This window comes from Populus trichocarpa, chromosome 10 (genome assembly GCF_000002775.5).
Source record: "Populus trichocarpa isolate Nisqually-1 chromosome 10, P.trichocarpa_v4.1, whole genome shotgun sequence".
Taxonomy (NCBI): domain Eukaryota; kingdom Viridiplantae; phylum Streptophyta; class Magnoliopsida; order Malpighiales; family Salicaceae; genus Populus; species Populus trichocarpa.
In genome coordinates, this window is record NC_037294.2 from 10,115,934 (window position 1) to 10,138,745 (window position 22,812).

General features: G+C 34.9%; 5 protein-coding genes across 6 annotated transcripts; all 5 read right to left on the bottom strand.

The window, feature by feature from the left end:
* Window positions 1-639: 639 nt before the first annotated feature.
* On the bottom strand, window positions 640-10,631 carry LOC7498017 (1-aminocyclopropane-1-carboxylate oxidase homolog 1). 2 transcript variants are annotated; one of them, XM_052456215.1, is made up of 3 exons: window positions 9,995-10,631; window positions 8,519-8,840; window positions 640-699 (listed from the first exon to the last, which is right to left on the bottom strand). In XM_052456215.1, the coding sequence occupies exons 1-3, from the start codon at window positions 10,513-10,515 to the stop codon at window positions 655-657; spliced, it is 888 nt and encodes a 295-aa protein (XP_052312175.1). In that variant the 5' UTR covers window positions 10,516-10,631; the 3' UTR covers window positions 640-654. The 2 variants fall into 2 exon arrangements, with proteins under 2 accessions (XP_052312175.1, XP_002315712.4); XM_002315676.4 differs by lacking the exon at window positions 640-699 and adding an exon at window positions 7,301-7,738 and having other exon boundaries at window positions 9,995-10,626.
* On the bottom strand, window positions 1,677-3,817 carry LOC7498016 (1-aminocyclopropane-1-carboxylate oxidase homolog 1). The gene is made up of 3 exons (XM_002315675.4): window positions 3,145-3,817; window positions 2,568-2,889; window positions 1,677-2,284 (listed from the first exon to the last, which is right to left on the bottom strand). The coding sequence occupies exons 1-3, from the start codon at window positions 3,681-3,683 to the stop codon at window positions 2,033-2,035; spliced, it is 1,113 nt and encodes a 370-aa protein (XP_002315711.2). The 5' UTR covers window positions 3,684-3,817; the 3' UTR covers window positions 1,677-2,032.
* Window positions 10,632-11,769: 1,138 nt separating the features above from the next.
* Window positions 11,770-14,838, bottom strand: LOC18102482 (1-aminocyclopropane-1-carboxylate oxidase homolog 1-like). The gene is made up of 3 exons (XM_024609262.2): window positions 13,454-14,838; window positions 12,870-13,191; window positions 11,770-12,532 (listed from the first exon to the last, which is right to left on the bottom strand). The coding sequence occupies exons 1-3, from the start codon at window positions 13,972-13,974 to the stop codon at window positions 12,281-12,283; spliced, it is 1,095 nt and encodes a 364-aa protein (XP_024465030.2). The 5' UTR covers window positions 13,975-14,838; the 3' UTR covers window positions 11,770-12,280.
* A 145-nt stretch (window positions 14,839-14,983) lies between these two features.
* On the bottom strand, window positions 14,984-17,113 carry LOC7498018 (1-aminocyclopropane-1-carboxylate oxidase homolog 1). The gene is made up of 3 exons (XM_024609261.2): window positions 16,456-17,113; window positions 15,977-16,298; window positions 14,984-15,545 (listed from the first exon to the last, which is right to left on the bottom strand). The coding sequence occupies exons 1-3, from the start codon at window positions 16,998-17,000 to the stop codon at window positions 15,294-15,296; spliced, it is 1,119 nt and encodes a 372-aa protein (XP_024465029.1). The 5' UTR covers window positions 17,001-17,113; the 3' UTR covers window positions 14,984-15,293.
* Window positions 17,114-18,550: 1,437 nt separating this feature from the next.
* LOC7498019 (uncharacterized) lies at window positions 18,551-20,589 on the bottom strand. The gene is made up of 5 exons (XM_002315678.4): window positions 20,403-20,589; window positions 19,387-19,501; window positions 19,209-19,298; window positions 19,025-19,123; window positions 18,551-18,861 (listed from the first exon to the last, which is right to left on the bottom strand). The coding sequence occupies exons 1-5, from the start codon at window positions 20,468-20,470 to the stop codon at window positions 18,760-18,762; spliced, it is 474 nt and encodes a 157-aa protein (XP_002315714.2). The 5' UTR covers window positions 20,471-20,589; the 3' UTR covers window positions 18,551-18,759.
* Window positions 20,590-22,812: the final 2,223 nt, after the last annotated feature.

Consider the following 22,812-nt stretch of genomic DNA (forward strand, 5'->3'; position numbering starts at 1 on the left):
GGTTATGGCTAGTGGAACTATTGCATGGAAGGTTTCGACTCATGGAAAGTAGACTTTGATGAAATATGGAAAGGGATAAGCTTCACAACCTTTTGAAAAATTGAATTGAATTAATTTCTTGCTCTGTGAAGGTATGTTCACTTGGGAGAAATGCCTTATCAGAATGTTTTTAATGATAATTAGATTAACATATCTTAAACAAGTTGTTCTATAATTTATCATCGTCCTGGCATCTAATTATCCCTCCATTTGCTTTTGTATGTGATCAGTTTTAAAATAGTTAATTTTATAAACACCAAGGTTATTTTCCTCTGTCTTTTTTTCTCTTTATTCTCCATATCCCGAAGATACTATAACTTTTGCCAGAAGCTCTTAAATCATCCCATATATATATATATATATATATAGACACACACGTTCTTAATTCAAATTCCTGTTTGGAGCCTGTAGTCGTTGACACTAGACTTCTCATGGAGTCCTTCGGTAAAGAACCTGCCAACATATTCACTGACTAAAACGTCTCTATAGTTCGGAGGATTTTCTTCTGATAACAACTCTTTGGTTGGACCATAAACCCTGGCTGGTGGAGCAACACGTCCAGCAAAAAATCCTTTCACGGAAATTCTTGGCTCATGGCTTGGCGCGCAGGACTCTCTATGCAGCATGCACATTGCTCTTGAATTTGTCATTTGATATAAGCTGATTCAATTTAAGGTTCCATTATTCACATTGAAAGAAGCAGTTAGAATTTTATATAGTTATGTTTCTAGACGTAGAAATATGGATGAAAAATGAAACGAATTACCTGGAGAAGTTCACCAATGTTTACTACCAAGCTTCCTGCAATTGGTTGAACATAAGCCCATTGATTATCATGAAGCACTTGAAGACCACCGGTTTGATCTTCTGTGAGAATAGTGAGGAACGTGTTATCGGTATGCTTGGTTACACCCATAGCCAATTCTGGTTCATGACATGCTGGGTAATAGTGGCATACAAGGGTGCGGCCTTTTTTACATTCTATGGATTTTAGGTGGTCAGGTTTGAGACCAAGAGCTTCTGATAGCAATTTAAAGAGTGTCTCTCCAATTTATCCAATTTGATCAATGAAATCCATAGCTTCATCTCTACAGAAGCAAATTAAGAGGGTTTTAGCTAGTATTTTCTACGATAAAAATTAGAAAAACAGTCGTAAATTGCACTGGTTGAAAAAAGTGAGATGTTAATTGGAGTTGTGCAAGGATGGGTCTCCAATACTAAACGCAGAACTCTTAATTAATCAAAGAAAATGAATCACCTAACCATGTACAAAACTCCAATTCCCAGGCTCGATGAGATTTCTCGACCCCTGAAATTTGCCTGCTGTATGGAAAACAGAGTCTAGATTGTTTCCCCAAATTCCTCCCTTTCGTCTTCTGAAAGGTAAAATAGATCCAGCATAAATAAAACATTTGAAAGAAGCTCTCACATTTGATCGAAGATAGCTTGCAAGTAGCTTATAAAGTCTCCACAAAGCTCTAATTTACACATCCTCTGAGAATGATATGCTTCCAGAGTTTTAAGACATTTTAAACAACCCAGCAAAATATCGCTTTCAAAACCTTTGGTACGAGCATTTTTAACAGCAGGTTGCAATAATTTTTGGAGGACCATAAACATCTTTCCATCGGTCATACTTGCACATCTAACCTCATTCGAGGCTTAATTGTATTTTAAAATATTCTGTGAAAGTCAAACAAATGACTTATCCCCTGTTCAAGTGCATGCAACAAGGGAAGCCCAGATTCTAGAAAAATATACTATATCCCCTACTCATATCCCAATTCCCACAAGAGACAAACCAAAAATATGGCTTCTGCCAGAACGCAGAATTGATCTCTATGCAGAAAAGGATGCTAAAACAGTACACAAAAAGCTCACAGCATACTTGTATTCTTAGAGGTTTTCCATTCATGATAAAGACACTGTAAATGAACATTCAATGAGAACCATAAAAGGAGCTGCCAATCTTCTTGTATTTCTGTGGCTACCATCACACCTTGAAGTGTGGAAGTGCAGAATTCCCATCCAATCCTTTTGAATCATAATAGGCGATAAAGTCTTTCACAGTGATTTCACAGTAAATGGGGGGATTTTCTTCTGACAGCAATTCCTTGATTGGGCCATACAGTCTTGTTGATGGATAAAGATGCGGAGTGAAAAAGGAAGCCACGGATACTCTAGGGCCAATATGATTGGCCACCACCCTGTGCTCTACACTTTTGAACTTGTCATTAGATATAAGCTGCAATTTCACAAGAATCCTTTGAAATAAGTTTAGTATGACACACCACTAACTTGATGGCTACTATGCATAATTCTCATGGTGATTCAACTCAGTCAAATGCATAGTGCTCGGTTTAATAAATGTTAGCATAGATGCTTCACTCATGTCCCATTTGAAATATGTTGAAACTTGTAAATGACAACCATCTCACCATATCTATAGAGCTTAAATTGCAGATTGATACATGATTGAGATAAGAGTGGGATTGAAGGGGTGGCAATTCAATTTAACCAGTGCTTGCCTGTAAAAGATCTCCAATGTTCACTACTAGAGCTCCATGAACAGGAGGAACATCTATCCAATGATTCTGATGAAAAATTTGGAGTCCACCGATATCGTCTTGAAGTAGGATGGTGAGGAAATCAGGGTCAGAGTGCTTCGTGGTGCCCATAGCCAACTCGGGCTCCGGACATGCTGGATAATAGTGACTCAGCAGAGCATGTCCTTTCACACAATCCATCTCTTTGAGGTGGTCAGACTTGAGTCCAAGTGCCTCAGATAGTAACTCAAACAAAACTGTTGCTAATTTGCAAACTTTGTTCGAGTACTCCATCATTATATCTCTGCAAATTCAAAATAAAAACACATTACATACTTTGATGTGGTCCGTTTATGTGATTAAACGATTTTGTATTGCATTGAATCAAGTGGAAACGTTGATTTAAGATTTGAATACAATGCCAAAGGAAATCCTCTATGTTTTCAATTGCAGAATTCGGAAATATTGGGTCCAAATTATCAACATAAAAAGGTAAAGAGATAATCAAAAGACATACAATTATAGTCCACTAAATACATGCTGATTTAAATCACATAACCTGGAAACCAGAGGCAACTCTTGTGGATCAAGTGGGTCAGGTCCCATAACACAAAACAGAGTATCCCTCCAATTAGCATACTTTGACTTGTACAAATCAAAATTACTAACATACTTCACCTTCCTCGTCATCTCTCTGCTATAGTACTCCTCCTTTACCTCCCTTGGCTGCTCGTGGAACCCGCGCACCGCCTCCAACATCTCCTCCAACACCCTATTTTCCATACCATGGTTCACCACCTGGAAGAAACCCACCTCCTCTGCTGCCCGCTTGACTCCGGCCACCGCCTCAGCTCTTCGACTGTCCATGTTTTTAAGGTCTATGACAGGAATGGTGAACTGGGTATTGATCCATTCGCCGGTATTTATGTCATCCGCGGCAATATCCTCCGGTGGCCGGATGAAAAATCGCGGCACCTTGGTGATGCCAGCATCGACGAGGCCTTTGACACCGCATTTTGATTCATCAAAGGATCTGATTTCTTGGTACCGGTCGTAGGTTGCAGAAACTCCGGTGGTTGAATCTGCGGTGACCGCCATTTCATATTATTTAATTATAAAGAAAATTGCCAATTTAGACTTTCTTAAAGCAAGCCAGTAGCCATTTTGATGAGATTTTTGTAAGGTCGGTGCAGTTGTTGAGCATGCCACCACGAATTTAGTTTTGTTTCGGGAAAAAGATAACGGCTCTTCGAAAAAAAGAAAAAGGAAAGCAAACCCATAGTCTCCAACTTATTAGGGCCTTTACAATAGGTCCCCAGGCCCACTCTATTATCTGTCTTGAGCGGTCTCAAAGGATCATTGTCAATTAAATCCTACATCTTGTGATATAAAACAACAATAGGTCCTTTATTTTGCATTTTATTATTACAGTTTTAAAAAACTATTTTTCATTACAATTTTCAAAAAATAAATATTAATATATATATGATATAAACATGGGAGCTAGCCAAATGGAACAAATATCAGATGATGGAACTGCAATTCGTGAATGGCTCATGTAGATGGCCTTAGCGAACATCAAATCATTAATATCCTTCATAATTAATATGACAATGGCAGCAGCAACCTATAAGATTAGAGGCCAAAACGATCATCAAATAATTAAAAGGATGGTGGGATAATTATTTAAATGACAATTATAAACATATAGTTCTAATTGCAATTAGAAGATCAATCGTAAAATTAGAAGATGATCAACAAATAACAATATTCGAAGAAGATCTATCAACCTTAATTTTTGTCATAACCAAACATCTTGTAGGAGAACCAGCTGTTCAACTCTAATAAAGAGCTTCTGAAATATTATCAAACCTTAACTGTCCAACAATATATGTTTTTTTCAACCATTTAGCAGGCAGTCTAGTGATAAAAACTTGGGATCAAGAGATTTACTTTTCATGTGATCTCAGGTTTAAGCCTTATGGTTGCTAATATAATAGTTACTAGAGACTTACATGATCGTTAACTTCATGACCCATAGAATTAGTCGAGGTGCGCACAAACTGGTCCGAACACTAATAATAATAATAAAAAATATGTTTTTTTTATCATCAAAAGTATTCACAATAACGCATTGCAACCACCCTTTTTGGAAAAAAAAATTCATTTAAGGAATATTACCTAGATTAGTTGCTGAGAAAGTTAGAAGAACTATTAGGAGTCAAAATCATGAATCAATATCTGATGATACTTTAACATACGGAGAAATAATAACTTATATTAATAATGAAGTCTTGGCCAGCTTATGCACTGACATTAAACTCAATAATAAAATTAGATATGAGAAAAAGGAAACAATAAGAGAATTAGGATCTTTATATGCTCAATTAATGAAAGAATAGAAGCTCCTTCTGCTTAATCAAAAGACAAAGAAAAACTTAAAAAAAAACAAAACAAAACAAGATTAGAAAACATTATAACAATTATAGACCCTATTAGGAAAAGAAATACAAGAGGAAAAAGTTTAAAGGAAATTCCGAAAAAAAATATAACCTGTTGGAAATGCAAACAATCAGGTAATTATGCCTCCAGTGTCCATTAAAAAATAGAATCATGGATAATAAGAAATCTCACCGTTGAATCAAGTTTAAATTTTTCTTGGTAATTCTATAAATAGTTTTTCTAGGGAGAGTTATTTTGTCTTATTAAATTGATAGATCTCTGGAAATTAAATATAAAAGTTGTTGTTTAGGCTAAATTTTTTTTACTTTTCCTAACTATTTTTGGATTTATTTTTATTTTTTTTTTCAAGTTTGTTTTATTTTTCTTTATGCTTTCGACTTAGGTTGTTTCCTAATATAAGTAGGTTTTTCGGACATATTTAAAAGTCTTGTGTGAGCAGCTTGACGAGGTAGCAGCCATGTACTTAATTTTTCAAATAATAAATTTAAAATTTATATGTGCAATTATTTTTACTCATTAAAATTATTATGTTTTCTTTGTTATTGTTGTTCTGTTAGCTTCTGTCTTTATTAATAATCTTGTGTCATAATGGAAGCTTCGATAGAATACTTGGTCGTAATGACGCATATATACAAAACTCACGCCCCAAAATTAATTGGCAACGTGAGAGGTGGTAATTAGAACAGCTAGCCACGACAATCATAGGAACATATCAAAGATTAAGGAAGGTGATCTAAAGTTGTCTTCAGCGTTAATTAAAATACATTGCCTCTAACCATCTAGGTGGTGATCCAGTAGTAAGAGTTTGGGATCAAGAGATTTGCTTTCTTTGTGGTCTCAGGTTCGAGCCCTGTGGTTGCTCATATGATGGTCACTGGAGACTTACATGGTCGTTAACTTCAGGACCCGTGGGATTAGTCGAGGTGCGCGCAAACTGGCCCGGACACCCACGTTAAACTAAAAAAAAATAGCTTGCCTCTCTGCACGCCTTGGAAGCATGATAATCTCATCAGGTCTACGGTCTACCCATTCTCAGTAGAATTGTAGATATATAAGAAGTTTCACCAGCTTTGGCTTCTTAATGGACAAAAGGAAGATTTATAAAATAGGTTTCCTCTGCAAGTACGGCAGCACCTGAGCATTGCTTCAGGATGTGGGAAAGCTATATTTAAAAGAGAAAGAGGGAAATTTTATAAAATCATCTTCCGTTTTGACAATGACAACAAATACATGGTGGCCTCAACCTCCCTCTCCTTTAATCGTCAAATAGAACAGAACATATTTTATGTTTTCAATTAGTATAATAACTCTAAATAAAATTTCACCAGCTTGGAAACCACAGATAGTCTGCACCGCTCTTCTCCTTCCAGTACTACGCAAAAAGACCAGAAACAAACGATAGGCATGTTTCCTTGAAAATCATGGATGCAAAACATCTACCTGACTTCCACTAGTCTTTAACACCACCATTTTCTCCTCTTAAGAAAATCTTTCCGAAACAATTCGTGTGAAAAAACGTGCTTCAACGCTTGTTATCAGAGAGGAAGAGATAGAAGGATATATAAGAGATACTGACGTTGTAAAACTATATCATTAATCTATAGCTAACATGCATGTAAACCTTATAGGAATCTCCAATCATTATTTTTTTCCCTTGTTGGATACTGAGATTTCGTGGAGGGAAAATTTTTGGCCGGAAAATTAATTTCCAGCGAGAGATCGGATGGTTATCCGGCAACGTGACCGAATAATACTGAATCATCCACGAATCGCAGTCTCTGACGTGAAATTAGTTAATTAGTCCGGATTCAAAAACTATATATATTTGATTCCTTTTTTTTAATTTAGTCCTTTCATCAATTTGTCATTGTTTCTAATTTATTTAGTTTATTATTTTTAGCAAAGTTTTCTTGTTTCCTACGGTATCCTGGGGGACATGAAGAAAAGAAGAATCAGAAAGAATGACAGAGAAAGATTGTAGTTTTTTTCATATCAGCTGTATTACATTCTATCACATATATATACACAAAGTGCATTGATTACAAGAATGATTCTAGCTACATCCCTGATATTTCTCCTAAGAGTAATGATGGAATCAACTCATAAATGGAAGAAGAATCATGACAGAAAAGGAAAGAAGAATCATATCAGATCACATAGATATATCTGCCAATAGGACATTCTTCAAATACCGCACTCTTGGGCTTCTTTTTTTCATTTTTTTTCCGAGAGGTGCATAGGATCTTAAGATATACAATGGGTAACCTTTCCTTTTTCATTACAAAATAATTGAGAAAAGTAGATACACGGGGAGTTTAATCTGTTTTACTTATTTAAGTCACTAATTACACAACCATTGAGCCAAGCAATATAAGTTATTCCATAGAAATACGTGTCCGTATACATATCCTTTTTTAGGCTTATCACATTTCTTAATTTCACAGCTTGAAATGCAGCAGAGCAGATGTCCCGTCAAGGCCTTTGTGGATGAAGTAGGCAACATAATCTCTTACTGTGGTTTCCCTGTACTTTGGAGGACTCTCTTCTGATAACAACTCCTTGATAGGTCCATAGGGTCTTGAGTTTGGATTAAGATTTGTGCTGAAAAAGCTCGCTACAGATACTCTTGGTCCTATACGGTTTGCCAGCACCCTATGCTCAACGCTTATGAACTTGTCATTTGATATAAGCTGAAAAATCAGTATCAAATATAAGGTTAGACAAGAAAATCTGGAAAACATGAGTGAGGTTTGAATTCTGTTCTTTATTATGTCTAAAAAGAAACATGAGCATACAATACTTTTTTTTGTTACAGCAAGCATTCTATTAAAGGTACTGGAAGACACATATATACAAATTAAAGGCTAACAGCTAGTGATTATCTTCTATATATTTTGCTGGTTTGGCCCCGGTGAACAAGGACATAAAGCAGCCTCCATGCGTTTTGTTAAGGCTGATCTGATATCAATGAATCCATTTATTTTCGGATGAATGACTGCATTTCTCTTATCTTGTTAGACTACCATTCTGACTTGAATTTGTTACCATTGAAACAACTTTATCTCCTAACTTTTCTCTACCAAAAGAGTCGATATTATAGGCAGCATCATAGGAAGCATTGTGAGGATTCTGTCTTATTACTCCAATAGCTTTGAGCAACCTTATCTCTCCATGAACTCTCACAATGCTTGCTGGTAGATTTAGTTATGCTACTGCTATTGTTAGACTGTGTTGTGCTAACAGTTAGCTAGCCATAAAATAACAGAAACTGACGAAGAACATAGTTTTAGTAGAATAACATCTAAGCATGCACGGAAGTAGACGAATATAAGTTGTAGCCAGGGGTGACCTAGCAAGGACCCAAAAGTTTGAATTTTTTTCACAACCATCACCCTTGAAGTTAGAAATTTCTGAAAGTATTTGTATGAAATGGCCCCCCAAAACAAAAACTGTAGAATATTATGACTTGCCTGTAGAAGATCTCCAATGTTAATCAACAGAGCCCCAGGCGTAGGAGGTACATCAACCCAATGATTCTGATACATAACCTGGAGGCCACCAATATGATCTTGTAGAAGCACTGTGAGGAAGTCATTATCAGAGTGCTTAGTTGTACCCAACGTCAATTCTGGCTGGGGACACGCCGGATAATAATGGCCCAGAATTGTAAGCCCCTTGCTGCAATCAATGTCTTTCAAGTGGTTGGGGTTCAAACCAAGAGCCTCTGATAGTAACTCGAACAGTGAATTTCCCAATTTCATTACTTCCTTGGTGTATTCTATGAGAATATCTCTACAAAATATTCACTGTTAAAATTGTGCTAAAAAAATTGAGTACGGAATTACGAAGATAAGTTTACAATTGACATCACATCCGAGCTGAAAAAGTTAATAAAACCTGAAAAAATTAATTATAGAATTTAGCAGGCAACAGACGCATAGCTATGCTATCGATCGAGTGGTAAGATGCTGCCAGTGGCGGAGCCACGTAGGGGCAAGAGGGGGCAATTGCCCCCTTCCCCTCCCAATTAGCAACCATTGCCACTCTCGGTTCTATTTTAATTATTCCATAGTATAAAGCTGTGTTATTTTTTTAAGTAATTTATATAAATTAATAGTAGGTAAATCATTATTCAAATTAAATAAAATATAGAGATTTAACAGCTAAATCAAATATAATATAATAGAAAAGGAGTTGATCAAAACTAATATAAAGTTGTGTTACTTTTTTATTTGTTTCATTAAATAATTTTAGTTTTATTTTTATATAATTAGTTATTGAAAATGTTAGAGTTTATAATAATTTATGGGTTCGTTAAATTAATATGTGTATGGGTAATATTATATGCTAATAGATATGAATTGAAATGAGTTTTGATGAATTAATAAGTATTTTGTTATGAATTTTATATAAAAATGATGATAATGAATTTACTAATGATTAACAATGAAGTACAGGATAACTAAAAAAATTAAGGACATAATAAATAAATTAAAAAAAAAATTTAATATTTATGTTCAATCCATTTGTACAAAACAACAAGTCAGCAAGAACAACATCAATTTTGAACAATCCTTTTAAGTTATGATTTTAGATGTTATCTACCATATGTCAGCATAGAATTGTTGTCAAGAACTTCTCTAATCATTGGAAAATTTAGAAATAGATAAATGAAAATTTATTGTATATATTGAGAAAGATATTTTTAATGAGATTATAAATAAAATCATTATGAAACAGTTTTAAAATATAAAATCTCGAAGATAATAATTATAATATAAGTTTTTTTATTTTAAAAGTATTCTTAAATTAATTTTGCTTAACTTTAGTTAGTATATATAAATTAATTTTTATATATAACACATGTATATATAACATATAATATCAATTATTTGTTAGTTATTCTTATTTAAAAAAGTATAGCTCCACCACTGGATGCTGCTCACCTGAATGCGGCTGGCAACTCTTCTGGCCTGGGAGAAATGGGAGCCATGACACAGGTAAAGGTGTCTCTCCAATTAGCTGATGGTGAACTAAACAAATCAAAGTTGCTATTATACCCAACCTTTCTCGTATGGTCTCGAGAGAAGTATTCTTTTTTCAGCTCAACATCTTGCTCATAAAACCTACGTACCCCATCCTTCATCTCCTCCAGAACATCTACTGGAATCCCATGATTGACCACTTCAAAAAAGCCCCAAGTCTCTGATGCATTTCGGACTCTGTCAACAATCTCCTTGCGTTGAGGTGGACCTTTATGGACATCTTCCAGGTCTATCATCGGAATTCTGAACTTTCCTTCAGCAGCGACAAGCAAAGTATTGTCTGAATCATCACGTAGGTGATGGAAAATTCGCGGTACCTTGGTGATTCCAGCATCAACAAGTCCTTTGACACCGGCCTTTGTGTCGTCGAAAGCTTTTAATTCGCTTATTCGATCATAACTGGAATCGCATGTCGTCGCCATTTCGCTTCTTTTTTTTTTAATTTTTTGCTTTTTTTTAATCTGAGAGATAACCTTGAGATGCTCGGTTCAAATGAGAAAAAAAAACCCTATCAATCATTCAATCTATCTATACTAATGGATAGAAGTGGGAGAGAATTTAATGGCCAGCATATGGCAACTAGTCCATATTTGGTTATCCATCACTGTCAGCTCGCCCTGAAAATCTACTTCTCTGTCCAAGACTTCTTGCGCCTATCTAGCGCAGTTATGAAACCTGACCCGGGACCAGGTTATCTGCGGCCTAGAACAGGTTTCAAACTAAAAAACTTGGAGAAGTAATTGGTATGGTTAAATTTGGGTAATTTGCTGGATTAACCAGAAACCTGAGTCACCGTGTAAATTGGATGAAATTTTATTTTAAAAAAAATATATTTTTTAATAAACCATAAAAATATTATATTAATTTATAAATACTTATTTTTTATATATATTTAAATGGATTGTTTTTTAATTTTTCACCACTTCATATTTCATATTTTTAGTATAATCTACATCCATCTATATTGTTTTTTTTTTAATTTTTGATGTCAAATAATTATCCTACACTTTATATTTTATATTTTTTTTATATAATTTTACTCACATGTATTGTTTTAAAAAAATTTCATGTAAAATATTAAAATCTAAATTATAATTTTAGTTTTTATTTTTTCAGTTAATTCAGATTAACTTTTATAATTCAGGATCTAACTACTTAACCAAATCAACTTCAAATCAGGTTTATTAATTATGCTAAGTATCAAATAACAACACCGATGCATATTTTTTTATAAGTGAACATAAATCGGTTACTTCTGAAAAGGAAAAGAAGGTGGGCTTAACAATAATCACAACAGGAGATTAATCTGATTGCCATAGCAAAGATTTTCATATATTTCTATGTAAATATGTTTGGGTTTTATTAAAAAAACACAAAGAGTATTATCTGATTAATTATTAGCATATGATTAATTAATTTAAATTTGTATTTTGAAAAATCAACAAAATAAAACGATCAACAAATATAGAGAAGGGTAGGAGAGGGAAGAGTTTAATTTTGAATATTTTTGTCCCAAAGTTGAATATATATATATATATATATATATATATATATATATATATATATATATATATATATATATATATATATGTCTGTTAAAAAAAAACGGAAAATCATAAAGTAAAATAGAGAAGAGAAAGATCAGGAGTGTGAAAAAGGTTAAAAGAGGGGGGAAAGAAGAAGAAGAAGAAGAATTATATTTAATGCGCCAAAAATAAAAGATTATCACTAAATAAATAAAGCAGACAAAGAAAGTAAGCATGGGCCATTGTGAATGGGCCTCAGACCTGGGCTCGTAAGCCCAGGTGCCAAGACAGATGATGCATCGCCTTCTTGGCCGAACATGACATGAACTGCCGAGTTAGAAGCTTGCAAACAACTTTGTCAGTCTGATAGAAATATCACTACATTTTAACTTGTGTTGTGTACCATGAAATGACTGCCTGGCGTCGTGATTGAAGCACTCTGGTGTGGTAAGATTCCATCAACAAGGTGTATGCAACATCTCAAGTTTATCATGGGCCAAATATAGAGATGAAGGTTTTCTGTTTTTTGTGAGCCAGTCTAGTCTGGCTGGCAGCTGTGGAGACATTATCTTGGTCAACATTTTCGAAAGAAGTACCAATTTGCTTACAAACCATTGAAATTTTTATCAGCCTAACAACACCATCTTTACATTCCTTGATTTCAGAGCTTGAAATCCAGAAGAGCAGAAGTCCTACCAAGCCCCTTTTCGTTGTAGTGGGCACAATAGTCTCTTACTGTAGTTTCCCTGTACTTTGGAAGATTCTCTTCCGATAACAACTCTTTCATAGGTCCATAGAATCTCGGGGATGGGGTAAGAAATGTACTGAAAAAGCATGCTACAGATACTCTTGGTCCTTTACAGTTCGCCAGCACCCTGTGCTCAACGCTAATGAACTTGTCGTTTGATATAAGCTGAAAAGTCAGCATCAACTGTAGTGTTAGCCACAGAAAAAGTGGAAAGTAATGAAGAAAAACAAACAAATGACCTTTGCAATGATAACTAGTTTGCCATCAAACTTGGAAGTCTTAGGCAGCGTTAATGCCCTTCATTTCACGCTGGGCTAGATGACTTTTACCCAAGTGCCTTAGCAGCACAACTAAATCATTTTGATGCAGGTGCATGCTATACTAATACAGAAAGGATTGATGCCATTGGAGACACTGGGTTAGAAGTTTGAGTGCTAGGAAAATTATCACAGTAGGAAAGCAGATTGTTTCTAAATGCATAAAAATAAACCTGAAGACTTGCCTGCATAAGATCTCCGATATTAATTACCAAAGCCCCAGGCGTGGGAGGTACATCCACCCACTGATTCTGGTGGAGAATCTGGAGGCCACCAATTTGATCTTGTAGAAGCACGGTGAGGAAGTCATTATCAGAGTGCTTCGTTGCTCTCAAGGTTAATTCTGGCTGAGGGCATGCTGGATAGTAATGACAGAGAACTGCAAGCCCCTTAGCACAATCAATGTCTTTCAAGTAGTTTGGATTTAACCCTAGGGCCTCTGATAATAACTCAAGCAGCAGATTTCCCAAGTTCATGACTGCCTTGCTGTATTCCATCAGTATATCTCTGCAGAATAGTTCTCAGTCAAACAAATTCTTACTGTAGAAAAAAGTAGTACTAAAGAAACTGAATATGGCATTTCAAAGATTAGTTTGCTGTTGATTTAAACATCAGAGCTCAAAACGTCAATAAAGCTTGAGAAAGAAATGGACCACGGATATGTGATATGATCATCACTACTCTGGTCACCTGATATAACACATCTAAACAATTGATGCCATGATTGTAGTAGTGACCATCTAATGGTAAATTGCTAATCGGTACCCACCTGCAGGCCGCTGGCAATTCCTCTGGCATGGGAGGACCAGGAGCCATGATATAAGAAACAGTATCCCTCCAGTTAGTTGATGATGCAGTATACAAATCAAAATTGCTATTATAGATGACCTTTCTTGTATAATCACGAGAAAAGTATTCTTTTTTCAGCTCAACATCTTGCTCATAAAACCTACATACCCCATCCTTCATCTCCTCCAGAACACTGACAGGAATCCCATGATTGACCACTTCAAAAAAGCCCCAAGTCTCTGATGCATCTCGGACTCTCTCAACGATCTCCTTGCGTTGAAAGGGATCTTTACGGACACCCTCCAGGTCTATGATTGGAAATCTGAACTTGCCATCTGTAGCAACAATCAAAGTCTTGTCTAAGTCATCTGGTGGGTGATGGAAAATCCAAGGGACCTTGGTGATTCCAGCATCAACAAGTCCTTTGACACCGGCTTTGGTTTCATCAAAAGCTTTTAATTCACTTGTTCGATCAGAACTGGAATCAAGTGTGGAGGCCATTACTCTTTCTTCCTCTTTCAAGCGAAACAACCTCGAAATGCTATACAAACAATCCAATAGTAACTGGCATTGGTAGACTCAGATTAGCTGGAAGCTGATATTTTCAGTATGCTAAGAGTGAAAGCAATAAATTATTAGTATACAGCATGTTGGGTCTACTTTAAACAGATATTTTGGCATTTTCAAATACAAGTTGCTTTCTCTAGACATCCCAAAATGTTTAGCTCTGCTAGATATTTTTTACAGCACTGATTTATTGTAATCTACTGATGTAACTTCAAAAAAAAAACTGTGCTGTGTCGGTTCCATTTACAAAATTATTTGTCTATACGAGTCATCCACCATTTTCAGCTGCACTAAAATGGAAATTGCTTGCAGCTATCCACCAGAGAATTATACTGGTGCGAGTGTTTTATAACTGTAGCCGCCTATGAAATGGGTTGACTTTGGCCATTGAATTTTAATAGCTCTGCGGCCACCTGCCCTCCGGCTGCTCCCTGGACTTCCCCTTTTGAGATGAGAGCTAAGTCGCGCACGGCGCAAGCCAACTAAAAATAATCGTTGCATTGCAAAAGAAGCATTTTGATATCCGCCAGACAAAAAACATACAAGCAACTCTTGACCATATTTCGAGTAGAAATTTTCATCATATTATCCTACTAGTAAAACAAGTGAAAGGAGAGGTGTTTCATTGAATCCACCGTTATTGGAAGCCGTTTTACAAGATGGGCAAGGTGCACTAAAATGGAAATTGCTTGCAGCTATCCACCAGAGAATTATACTGGTTCGAGTGTTTTATAACTGTAGCCGCTTATGAAATGGGTTGACTTTGACCATTGAATTTTAATAGCTCTGTGGCCACCTGCCCTCCGGCTGCTCCCTGGACTTCCCCTTTTGAGATGAGAGCTAAGTCGCGCACGGCACAAGCCAACTAAAAATAATCGTTGCATTGCAAAAGAAGCATTTTGATATCCGCCAGACAAAAAAATACAAGCAACTCTTGACCATATTTCGAGTAGAAATTTTCATCATATTATCCTACTAGTAAAACAAGTGAAAGGAGAGGTGTTTCATTGAATCCACCGTTATTGGAAGCCGTTTTACAAGATGGGCAAGGTTCACCGTGTATACATCTGGATTAATCTTTAATCCCAAACTAGGGATTACGTGTGTACTAAGATATTATATATTGTCATCGCTCAATAAAACTGGCAATCAAGATCCAAGAACCATTCTTCGATTATTTTAATTCTGAACATCAAGCAACTCATGTAGCACCTTCATCTACATCGAAACATAGCCGAATTCAAGGATTATCTTTACAGCTTGAAGTGTATCAATGGAGATGTTCCATCAAGGCCATGATCATAGAAGTAGGAAAGATACTCATTCACTGTGGTTTCTCTATAAATTGGAGGGTTATATTCTGATAACAGCTCCTTGATCGGTCCATATAGCTTTGAGGATGGCTGAAAACTTGTGCTGAAAAAACAAGCAACTGATATTCTTGGACCTACACGGTTTGCCAGTACTCTGTGTTCCACACTTTTAAATTTGTCGTTCGATATCAGCTGAAAATTGAAGAGGAATGAAAAAATAAATCAAAATCATTTCTATTTACAAGCTCGCAAGACTTGAGTTTTCATGCTTTTTATACTGTTGAGAAGCAGAATCAGTAAAAAGTGATATCACTATTCTCTTATCAGATACCAGTTGATGGACTGAACAAACACAAAGTTTAGCGATCCTATAAAATGGAAACTAAGCTCCCCCTGATTTTGCAAAAATTTTCTCAAGTTTGAAGCCGAGCGTGACAAAAAATTTCCTACCAGCATCACATTTATATTGCAAGGAGGCGCGCCTAAAAGAGGACTTCCTTGTTGGCATGTAGCCAATTATCAGTATTGGTTGTTAACAAAGTGAGGTATATATCATAGTTTTGTTATGGATTATACGAAACTGATTATTCTGCCATAAGTACACTAATAAAGGAGAAACTTGCCTGCATAAGATCTCCAATATTGATCACTAGGGCTCCTGGAACAGGAGGAATATCAACCCACTGATCCTGATGAAGCATTTGGAGGCCTCCAATCTGATCTTGCAGAAGTACCGTGAGGAAGTCATTATCCGAATGCTTGCTTGTACCTAGAGTTAATTCTGGCTCAGGACATGCTGGATAGTAATGACTTATAAGAGCAAGCCCCTCAGCACAGTCCATCTTTTCCAGGTGATCTGTTTTTAGCCCAAGAGCCTCTGATAACAGCCCGAACAAAGAAATTCCTAGACTTGTAACTTGCTTCGAGAATTCCATCATTATATCTCTGAAATTTATAAGATACATTACAAAGATGTTACGACCAAAATAAACTCTAGACGCAACATTTCTATTTTCTTTCTTTGTTTTTTTTGTTTCCCTAGTTAGACTTGGTAACTGTCCTATGATTGTTAATTGAGATTCTGGTTCTATTATTTTCATACCTGCAAGCTCCAGGCAATTCTTCAGGCTTGGGAGGATAAGGGGCCATGTAGGAGAAAAATGTATCCCTCCAATTAGCCACTGGTGCTGTGTGCAAATCAAAGTTGCTGTTGTACACAAACCTTTTTGTGACATCTCGCGTGTAAAACTTTTTCTTCACTTCAACATCTTGCTCAAAAAATCTGCGTACACCGGCATCCATCTCCTCCAGAACACCCACAGGGATTCCATGATTGACCACCTGAAAGAAACCCCATGTCTCCGACGCATCACGAACTTTGTCAACAATCCCTTTACGCCTGATTGGATCTTTATCGATAGCTTCAAGGTCTATGACAGTGACATTAACTGGGTTCTTGCTGGTGCTTAGAGTCCTGTGCTCCAACCTTTCAGATGGATGGATGAAGATTTGAGGGACTTTTGAAACCCCAGCATCAACAAGTCCTTTAACACCAGCTTTTGTCTCGTCGAAAGCTTTTAATTCACTCCCTCTGTCATAGCTAGTTTCTTGAACAGAAATTTCAGCAGCCCTGCCACTGCCCACCATTTCTTAATTAGAGCACTGGATCTCTTATGGATTTTTAAATTATATGCTGAGCTTTTATAAATTATAGTAGATAAAGGACAAGCTTGCCTGCTCTGCCAGTGGCTCATCTTTTTATTTTAAGACAGCCAACTTGCTTGAACTAGAATTATTGCAAGATGGGAGGCGCCGGGGCCACCACCACCAGCGTTGAATATCTTAGCCAACCTCCAATGAAAATTTAATTCGGACAAAGCTCCGGTAGCTTCTTCTTTTTTTTTAACATCAACCATGATAACTCATAAATCACGGTAAATCTTGGACAATTATTTTTAATAAAACCAAATTGTTTTTTATTTAAAAAAAAAATCGTAGGAATAACCATATTAATTTTAAACTGGATTTGACTAAATTAATATGATATCAATAAAATCGGGTCAACTGACTTTTAACAAGTCAATGTCTGTATAGATTAAATTAAAACCCAGCCCCGTTCAAGTTCCTAGTCACGGATTTTTTCAGTAAATCCATCAAGACTGCTCGAGTTTAACAATAAAATGCAGCCATAAACAGTTGGCTATCAGGTAGATAGCTAACCTAGGTGCAAGAGTTGGGACAGTTCCATACTCGTACTATTAATCCTAAAAAGAAACTTACCTTGAATTTATTTCAGCATAGATTACTCAAGATATATATAAATTAAATACTTGAGGGTCTAGTTCAGTGATCAACAAGTATAGTTTACATTGCTCTCGTCCTGAGTTTGACTTTTTATATACACGTCTGTCATCTCCGCGGTGCCTTACTTATCTACTGGACTTGCAGAATATTCAGTAGACCCGGGAAATAGTTGTGGTGCACACAAGCTAGCCCGGACAGCACGGGTTATAAAAAAAAAAATATATATATATATATATAAATTGAATTGAATATATATATTAATAAAAAAATAATGGCAAAAACAATACTTGCCAATTCAGGACTATTATGAAATTGTTTGAAAATATCATAAAGTTTATTTTTTAAAATATTTTATTTAAAAATATATTAAAATAATATTTTTTTTTTATATATGATCATGTCAAAACAATTATTAAAAAAAAACTTTAAATATATTAAAATAATATTTTTTTATTTTTAAAATTTTATTTTTTATATTTCCATATCAAAAATATCTAAAAATATTTAAAAAATAATTTAAAACTATACAATAAAAAATTTTAAAAGCGCAGTTAAGTCACAATAACAATCATAATCTAGAATAAAAGAATTTTTTATTAAATCACAATAATAAAATATTTTAGCTTACTAAAACCGGCCTCGCAGGCAAAAATGACATAAAGATCTGCAAGTTTTATTTTAAATGAAAACATAGAACAAAAACATTTTAGCTGCCATCACAAATGCCCTGGTCATTTACAAGACAACATGAATGGTTAGTTGGCTGAGGCCAGATTTTACCCTAGCTTTTGCTTACCATTCAAGCTTAAGTGGATGCGCAAAAATATACCAAGTGAAACCAGCTTCACCTTCAAAGAGGTTAACATCAACAACCACGAAGGAAAAGAGCAATGTATCAAAAATAAATTTTAATTTTGACCATTAATGACATAGCGGGTCAAGTAATCACAACTGAAAAATGTTTTCCTTTTCTTCTTCTTTCAAGTCCCTAGTCTCTAAGTGAGGAAAGCTTCATACAAGCATACAAAACTAGATCTTCGACAAAAAACAGAAATCAAGCCACCGAGAAAAAAGAAACCTTCAGATCATCAAAAGGTTAGTTTTATGTTGTTTTTGATTTGGGAGACTTTTTCTTCAGTTGCCTCCTTGGGATTGAGTTCTTCATGCCAATAAAAAAGAGCAATGCCCCAAACAGTGCCAAGTTCTGAAAAAGTAACAGAGCATAGAATCGCATTAATGGCTTATCGGAGACATGGAGCAAAGGTTAAATAGAACACCAGAAAACAGAAGACGAAAAGGAAAATTCTAATAAGTTAAGAAAAGAAAGAAAGAACTCCAAAGTCATGATATAATTCAGAACTGCTAACCTGTGCGAACTTCGCAAAGAGCAGATTAAATTCCTTAGTGTCAGCATCGTAGTTGTAAAAATCATACAATATTGGGGTAATGATGATCTGGTGCAAAAGCTGCGCAAGAAAAACATAACATTTTATGTAATTCTTTGGTCAAATTGCCAGTTTAATGCAAGATCAAATAGACCAGATGACGAACCAGAAGATAAGCTCCAACAGAACTGCCAAAGATGAAAAGAAGGCTTCCAAAAGCTTTCACAGATATAGCTGCAGCAACTGCATGCTTCATCTGTAGAAAACAACTCCAAGAGTTATGGCATTGAAGCAAACCTACTAAGGAAACAAAACAACCAGAATCAATGTAAAGTAATACACACTTCAAAATGTGGCACTTGAAACCCAGTTTGAGATGACACATGTTTTGAGAAAACATGGAATTTAGGCTCCAAAAGATGTGCTGCCGGCCCACCATTGGTACCAAATTCATTGAACCTACAATCATGAATAAGAGATAACGATTCCTTATGAAGAACTTACAGTTTAGTTAATAAAAAATCATTTAAGCAGTAGCGAATAATTATGAAAGGAATCACAAACAGCAGAACAACCAAAAAAATTCATTGAAATAATCAAAAACCATGTTGTCGGAAATTCAAACAACAGAAAACCAGCACAACTGATACATGACGTCAACATAATCACAAAGTAATTGCAGGATTGGAAAAGATATCCATCTCAGTAGAAGTACATCAGCAAAATGCAAAGTAGACGAATGTGCAAAACAAGTCACCATGGAACAAACATATAGCCCAGCACCGATACTCCCAAAAGAGAACATTAAACTTTAATATTGGCAATATGGTCAGAAAATCTCATTTTAACGCAGTTAAAAATGGGTGTTGCATGGACACACTTGACTTTACTGTAGTGGCGTGGCCACATCTAGAAAGCATCAAAATCAACAGCATTCCATAATATTTATAACACACCACTAATCAACAATTAACAAAATCATGACAATCACAGCATACTCTAAAGATTCACAAAATATTCATTAAATACAACAAATTAAACAATCTAACCAAGATCTACTTTTATTAATTAATTGTCATGCCAAATAAAACAAAACAGTTAATAGTAAAAGAATAAACTAATTAATTCAGGTTTAACCTCAACATTTATAAACCGAAATTCAAAACTGCTGATACAAAATAAAGAGAAATGAAATATACTACCAGATCTATCTAAGGCTTTGCTTTAAAAACAGAGCATCAGAATCTACAAGAAGGTATGTGGATAAGCAAAACCCTAACTTTAACATCACTACACAAGGCAGTATTTTTAAGGAGAAAAGGAAGAGCGGATCTGGTGGAGGGGAGAGGAAGAGGCTTACTCTTGCCAAGCAGAGAGAATGAAAACAGAGGCAAAGAGAACTCTCCCGACGAAAGAAACGAAAGCCATTACTGTACGGACGGAGACAGGCTGCTTCTCAACTGATGTCCTAAACCAAAACTAATCTTTAAGGGGGGGTGTGGGGTTTGTGGGGGTCGACACAGAGAGGGAGGGGGAAGATTTAAAAGGAGCAAAACAAGGGATGGCGCTTTAAACAGAGACAGCCTTTGTTAAAGGACTGAGATTTTTTTACTTCGGCGCCTAAAAGCTATGCTACCTGTATGCTCACTTGTGAGAGTATGGAAGGGTAGATTACTCGCTATATTTGCTGCGCTGGCTTTTTATTTCAAACTTTACACGTATAGTGACCAATCAGGTTTGTTTAAGAAATGACGTGTTTCTTCATGATCGCGAGTTTATAATTAATGCCTGCTTGGCATTAATGCTGATTTTCATCAAAATTTATTTTTTTATTTTTTTAATTGATTCAATATACTAATATTTAAAATAAATTTTAAAAAATAAAAAATATATTATTTTAGTATATTTTTAAATAAAAAAGACACTTTAAAATAAATTTTATACCACATTTTCTCTTGTTTTTGCAGAATATTAGCCTAGTATTGAGAAATGAATTTATATATTATTATTTATCTATCTCTCTTATTTTTTCAAGAGACGTTGAATAATTTGACAATTCCATTAAAAAATTATATGATTTTTCTATGATGCTTCTATTTTATCAAATCTCTTAGAAGGTGTATAAAGACTGGGATTTCTCTTCTTTTAGGTCAAAATTCAAATGATTTTTTCTTATAGATTTTATTGTGCATTCATATTGCTGATTAAGTGACGTCAATTTCTAATAACCAGCTCTGAATTCAATTCAACCGTTAAAATCACTGTCAATTTCTAATCTCGAATTAAGAAACTACGGCAATTCTATGGTCAAAAGAAAGAAAGAGAGAAACAATTTTCCCATCAAAGTGTTTGTTTCCGGCATTTTTTTATTATTTTTTTAATTAACATAAATGTTTTGGTTAGTTAATACTTATTTTAATTAATACTACTATCTCTAAAATTAATAATTATATAAGTTTCAGTAATAATTTTTAAAAACTAAACTTAAAATCTTATCCATTAAACTGCATCTTATTTTTATTATTATTATTCTCGTCATGATTAGCGGGAAAAAAAAAACTAGACTAGTGGTGTGCTAAATTACCATTGGCTTTTGGCATCGTGAACTTAGAACCTGAGTTCACAGCAGGAACGTGTCAGGAATGGTTGCCACGCCACGATCAATTAAAAAATAAAACACTGTTCACTCGAAAAAAATAATTAAAAAATATTTGGAAATGCAATTTCGATTGGCAAAGAATCGGCGTTACTTCGTTCAAAAGTAGGAGCACCTGCCAAGAAATCAGATCTAGAGAACAACAATAAATAAAACGAAAGTTTAGAGCACGTAAAAAAGACAATTCTAAAATATAGTTCCTTTATGTGTTTCAAAAATACTTTTAAAAAAATTTAAAAATTTTTTATTAACTTCAAATTAGTATGTTTTTAGTATTTTCAAATTATTTTGATGTGCTGATATTAAAAATAATTTTTAAAAAATAAAAAAATATCATTGACATGTATTTTAACACGAAAAACTATTTAAAAAGCAACCACAAATACCCTACCATACAAACTCTAAATCAAAAGCAATTGCAAAGAAAGTTTTATAGAATTCATAAAAGGGAAGAAAACCATAAAGCTGTGAATGAGTCAGGCCGCCATCGCCATGTTCCCATCGATCGGATCCCATTATTATTCAATTAAGGCTGCCTCGTCTACGAAGCTGAACTTCATAAAAAAAAATTAATGAGGAAAATGGCAGGTAAGGAGCCAAACCTCTTCAAGAAAAGTGATGGCGCACATGGATATAACAACTCACCTGCATCTACATGACAGAAGATTAAAGAATTCCAACATTATTTGATTTATATAAAAATGATAATTGCTCCATATTTTTTAAAAAATAATAGAGACACTTATATATAAAATAGATCCATGATTAGATTTTTTAATAAAAAGTGATACCTAGCCTTGCCCGCTCCTCGTGCATCAAATTCAATGCAGGCTTCCCAAACAAAAACAACACGAAAATATTTTTTTAATTATTTTTTTAACATAATCAGCTTACAATTCCAACAGGGCGTGCCAATAACCCGATTATGCAGAAGCAAAAGAAAGGATATTAATTTCGAGAGCGGAAGCTAAACTGGTTAAATTTTAAGTTTAATTTTTAAAAATTACTAGTTCAAGTCTTATAAATTTTAAATTCACTAAAAATTTATATAATTATTAATTTTAAAACTCATAATGAGTCGAAAACTTAAGCATGCTTCACCCTTTCTTCAAGG

Coding starts and splice junctions, on each gene's coding strand:
- LOC18102482 (XM_024609262.2), bottom strand. CDS start 13,974: ATGGCCTCCACACTTGATTCCAGTTCTGATCGAACAAGTGAATTAAAA. Junction 13,192..13,453: donor GAATTGCCAGCGGCCTGCAG/GTGGGTACCGAT, acceptor ACTATTCTGCAG/AGATATACTGATGGAATACA. Junction 12,533..12,869: donor ATATCGGAGATCTTATGCAG/GCAAGTCTTCAG, acceptor CTGACTTTTCAG/CTTATATCAAACGACAAGTT.
- LOC7498018 (XM_024609261.2), bottom strand. CDS start 17,000: ATGGTGGGCAGTGGCAGGGCTGCTGAAATTTCTGTTCAAGAAACTAGC. Junction 16,299..16,455: donor GAATTGCCTGGAGCTTGCAG/GTATGAAAATAA, acceptor TATAAATTTCAG/AGATATAATGATGGAATTCT. Junction 15,546..15,976: donor ATATTGGAGATCTTATGCAG/GCAAGTTTCTCC, acceptor TTCAATTTTCAG/CTGATATCGAACGACAAATT.
- LOC7498019 (XM_002315678.4), bottom strand. CDS start 20,470: ATGGCTTTCGTTTCTTTCGTCGGGAGAGTTCTCTTTGCCTCTGTTTTC. Junction 19,502..20,402: donor ATTCTCTCTGCTTGGCAAGA/GTAAGCCTCTTC, acceptor TCATGATTGTAG/GTTCAATGAATTTGGTACCA. Junction 18,862..19,024: donor TCTTTGCGAAGTTCGCACAG/GTTAGCAGTTCT, acceptor TTACTTTTTCAG/AACTTGGCACTGTTTGGGGC.
- LOC7498017 (XM_002315676.4), bottom strand. CDS start 10,515: ATGGCGACGACATGCGATTCCAGTTATGATCGAATAAGCGAATTAAAA. Junction 8,841..9,994: donor GAGTTGCCAGCCGCATTCAG/GTGAGCAGCATC, acceptor AATATTTTGTAG/AGATATTCTCATAGAATACA. Junction 7,739..8,518: donor ACATTGGAGATCTTCTACAG/GCAAGTCATAAT, acceptor CTGATTTTTCAG/CTTATATCAAATGACAAGTT.
- LOC7498016 (XM_002315675.4), bottom strand. CDS start 3,683: ATGGCGGTCACCGCAGATTCAACCACCGGAGTTTCTGCAACCTACGAC. Junction 2,890..3,144: donor GAGTTGCCTCTGGTTTCCAG/GTTATGTGATTT, acceptor TTGAATTTGCAG/AGATATAATGATGGAGTACT. Junction 2,285..2,567: donor ACATTGGAGATCTTTTACAG/GCAAGCACTGGT, acceptor GTGAAATTGCAG/CTTATATCTAATGACAAGTT.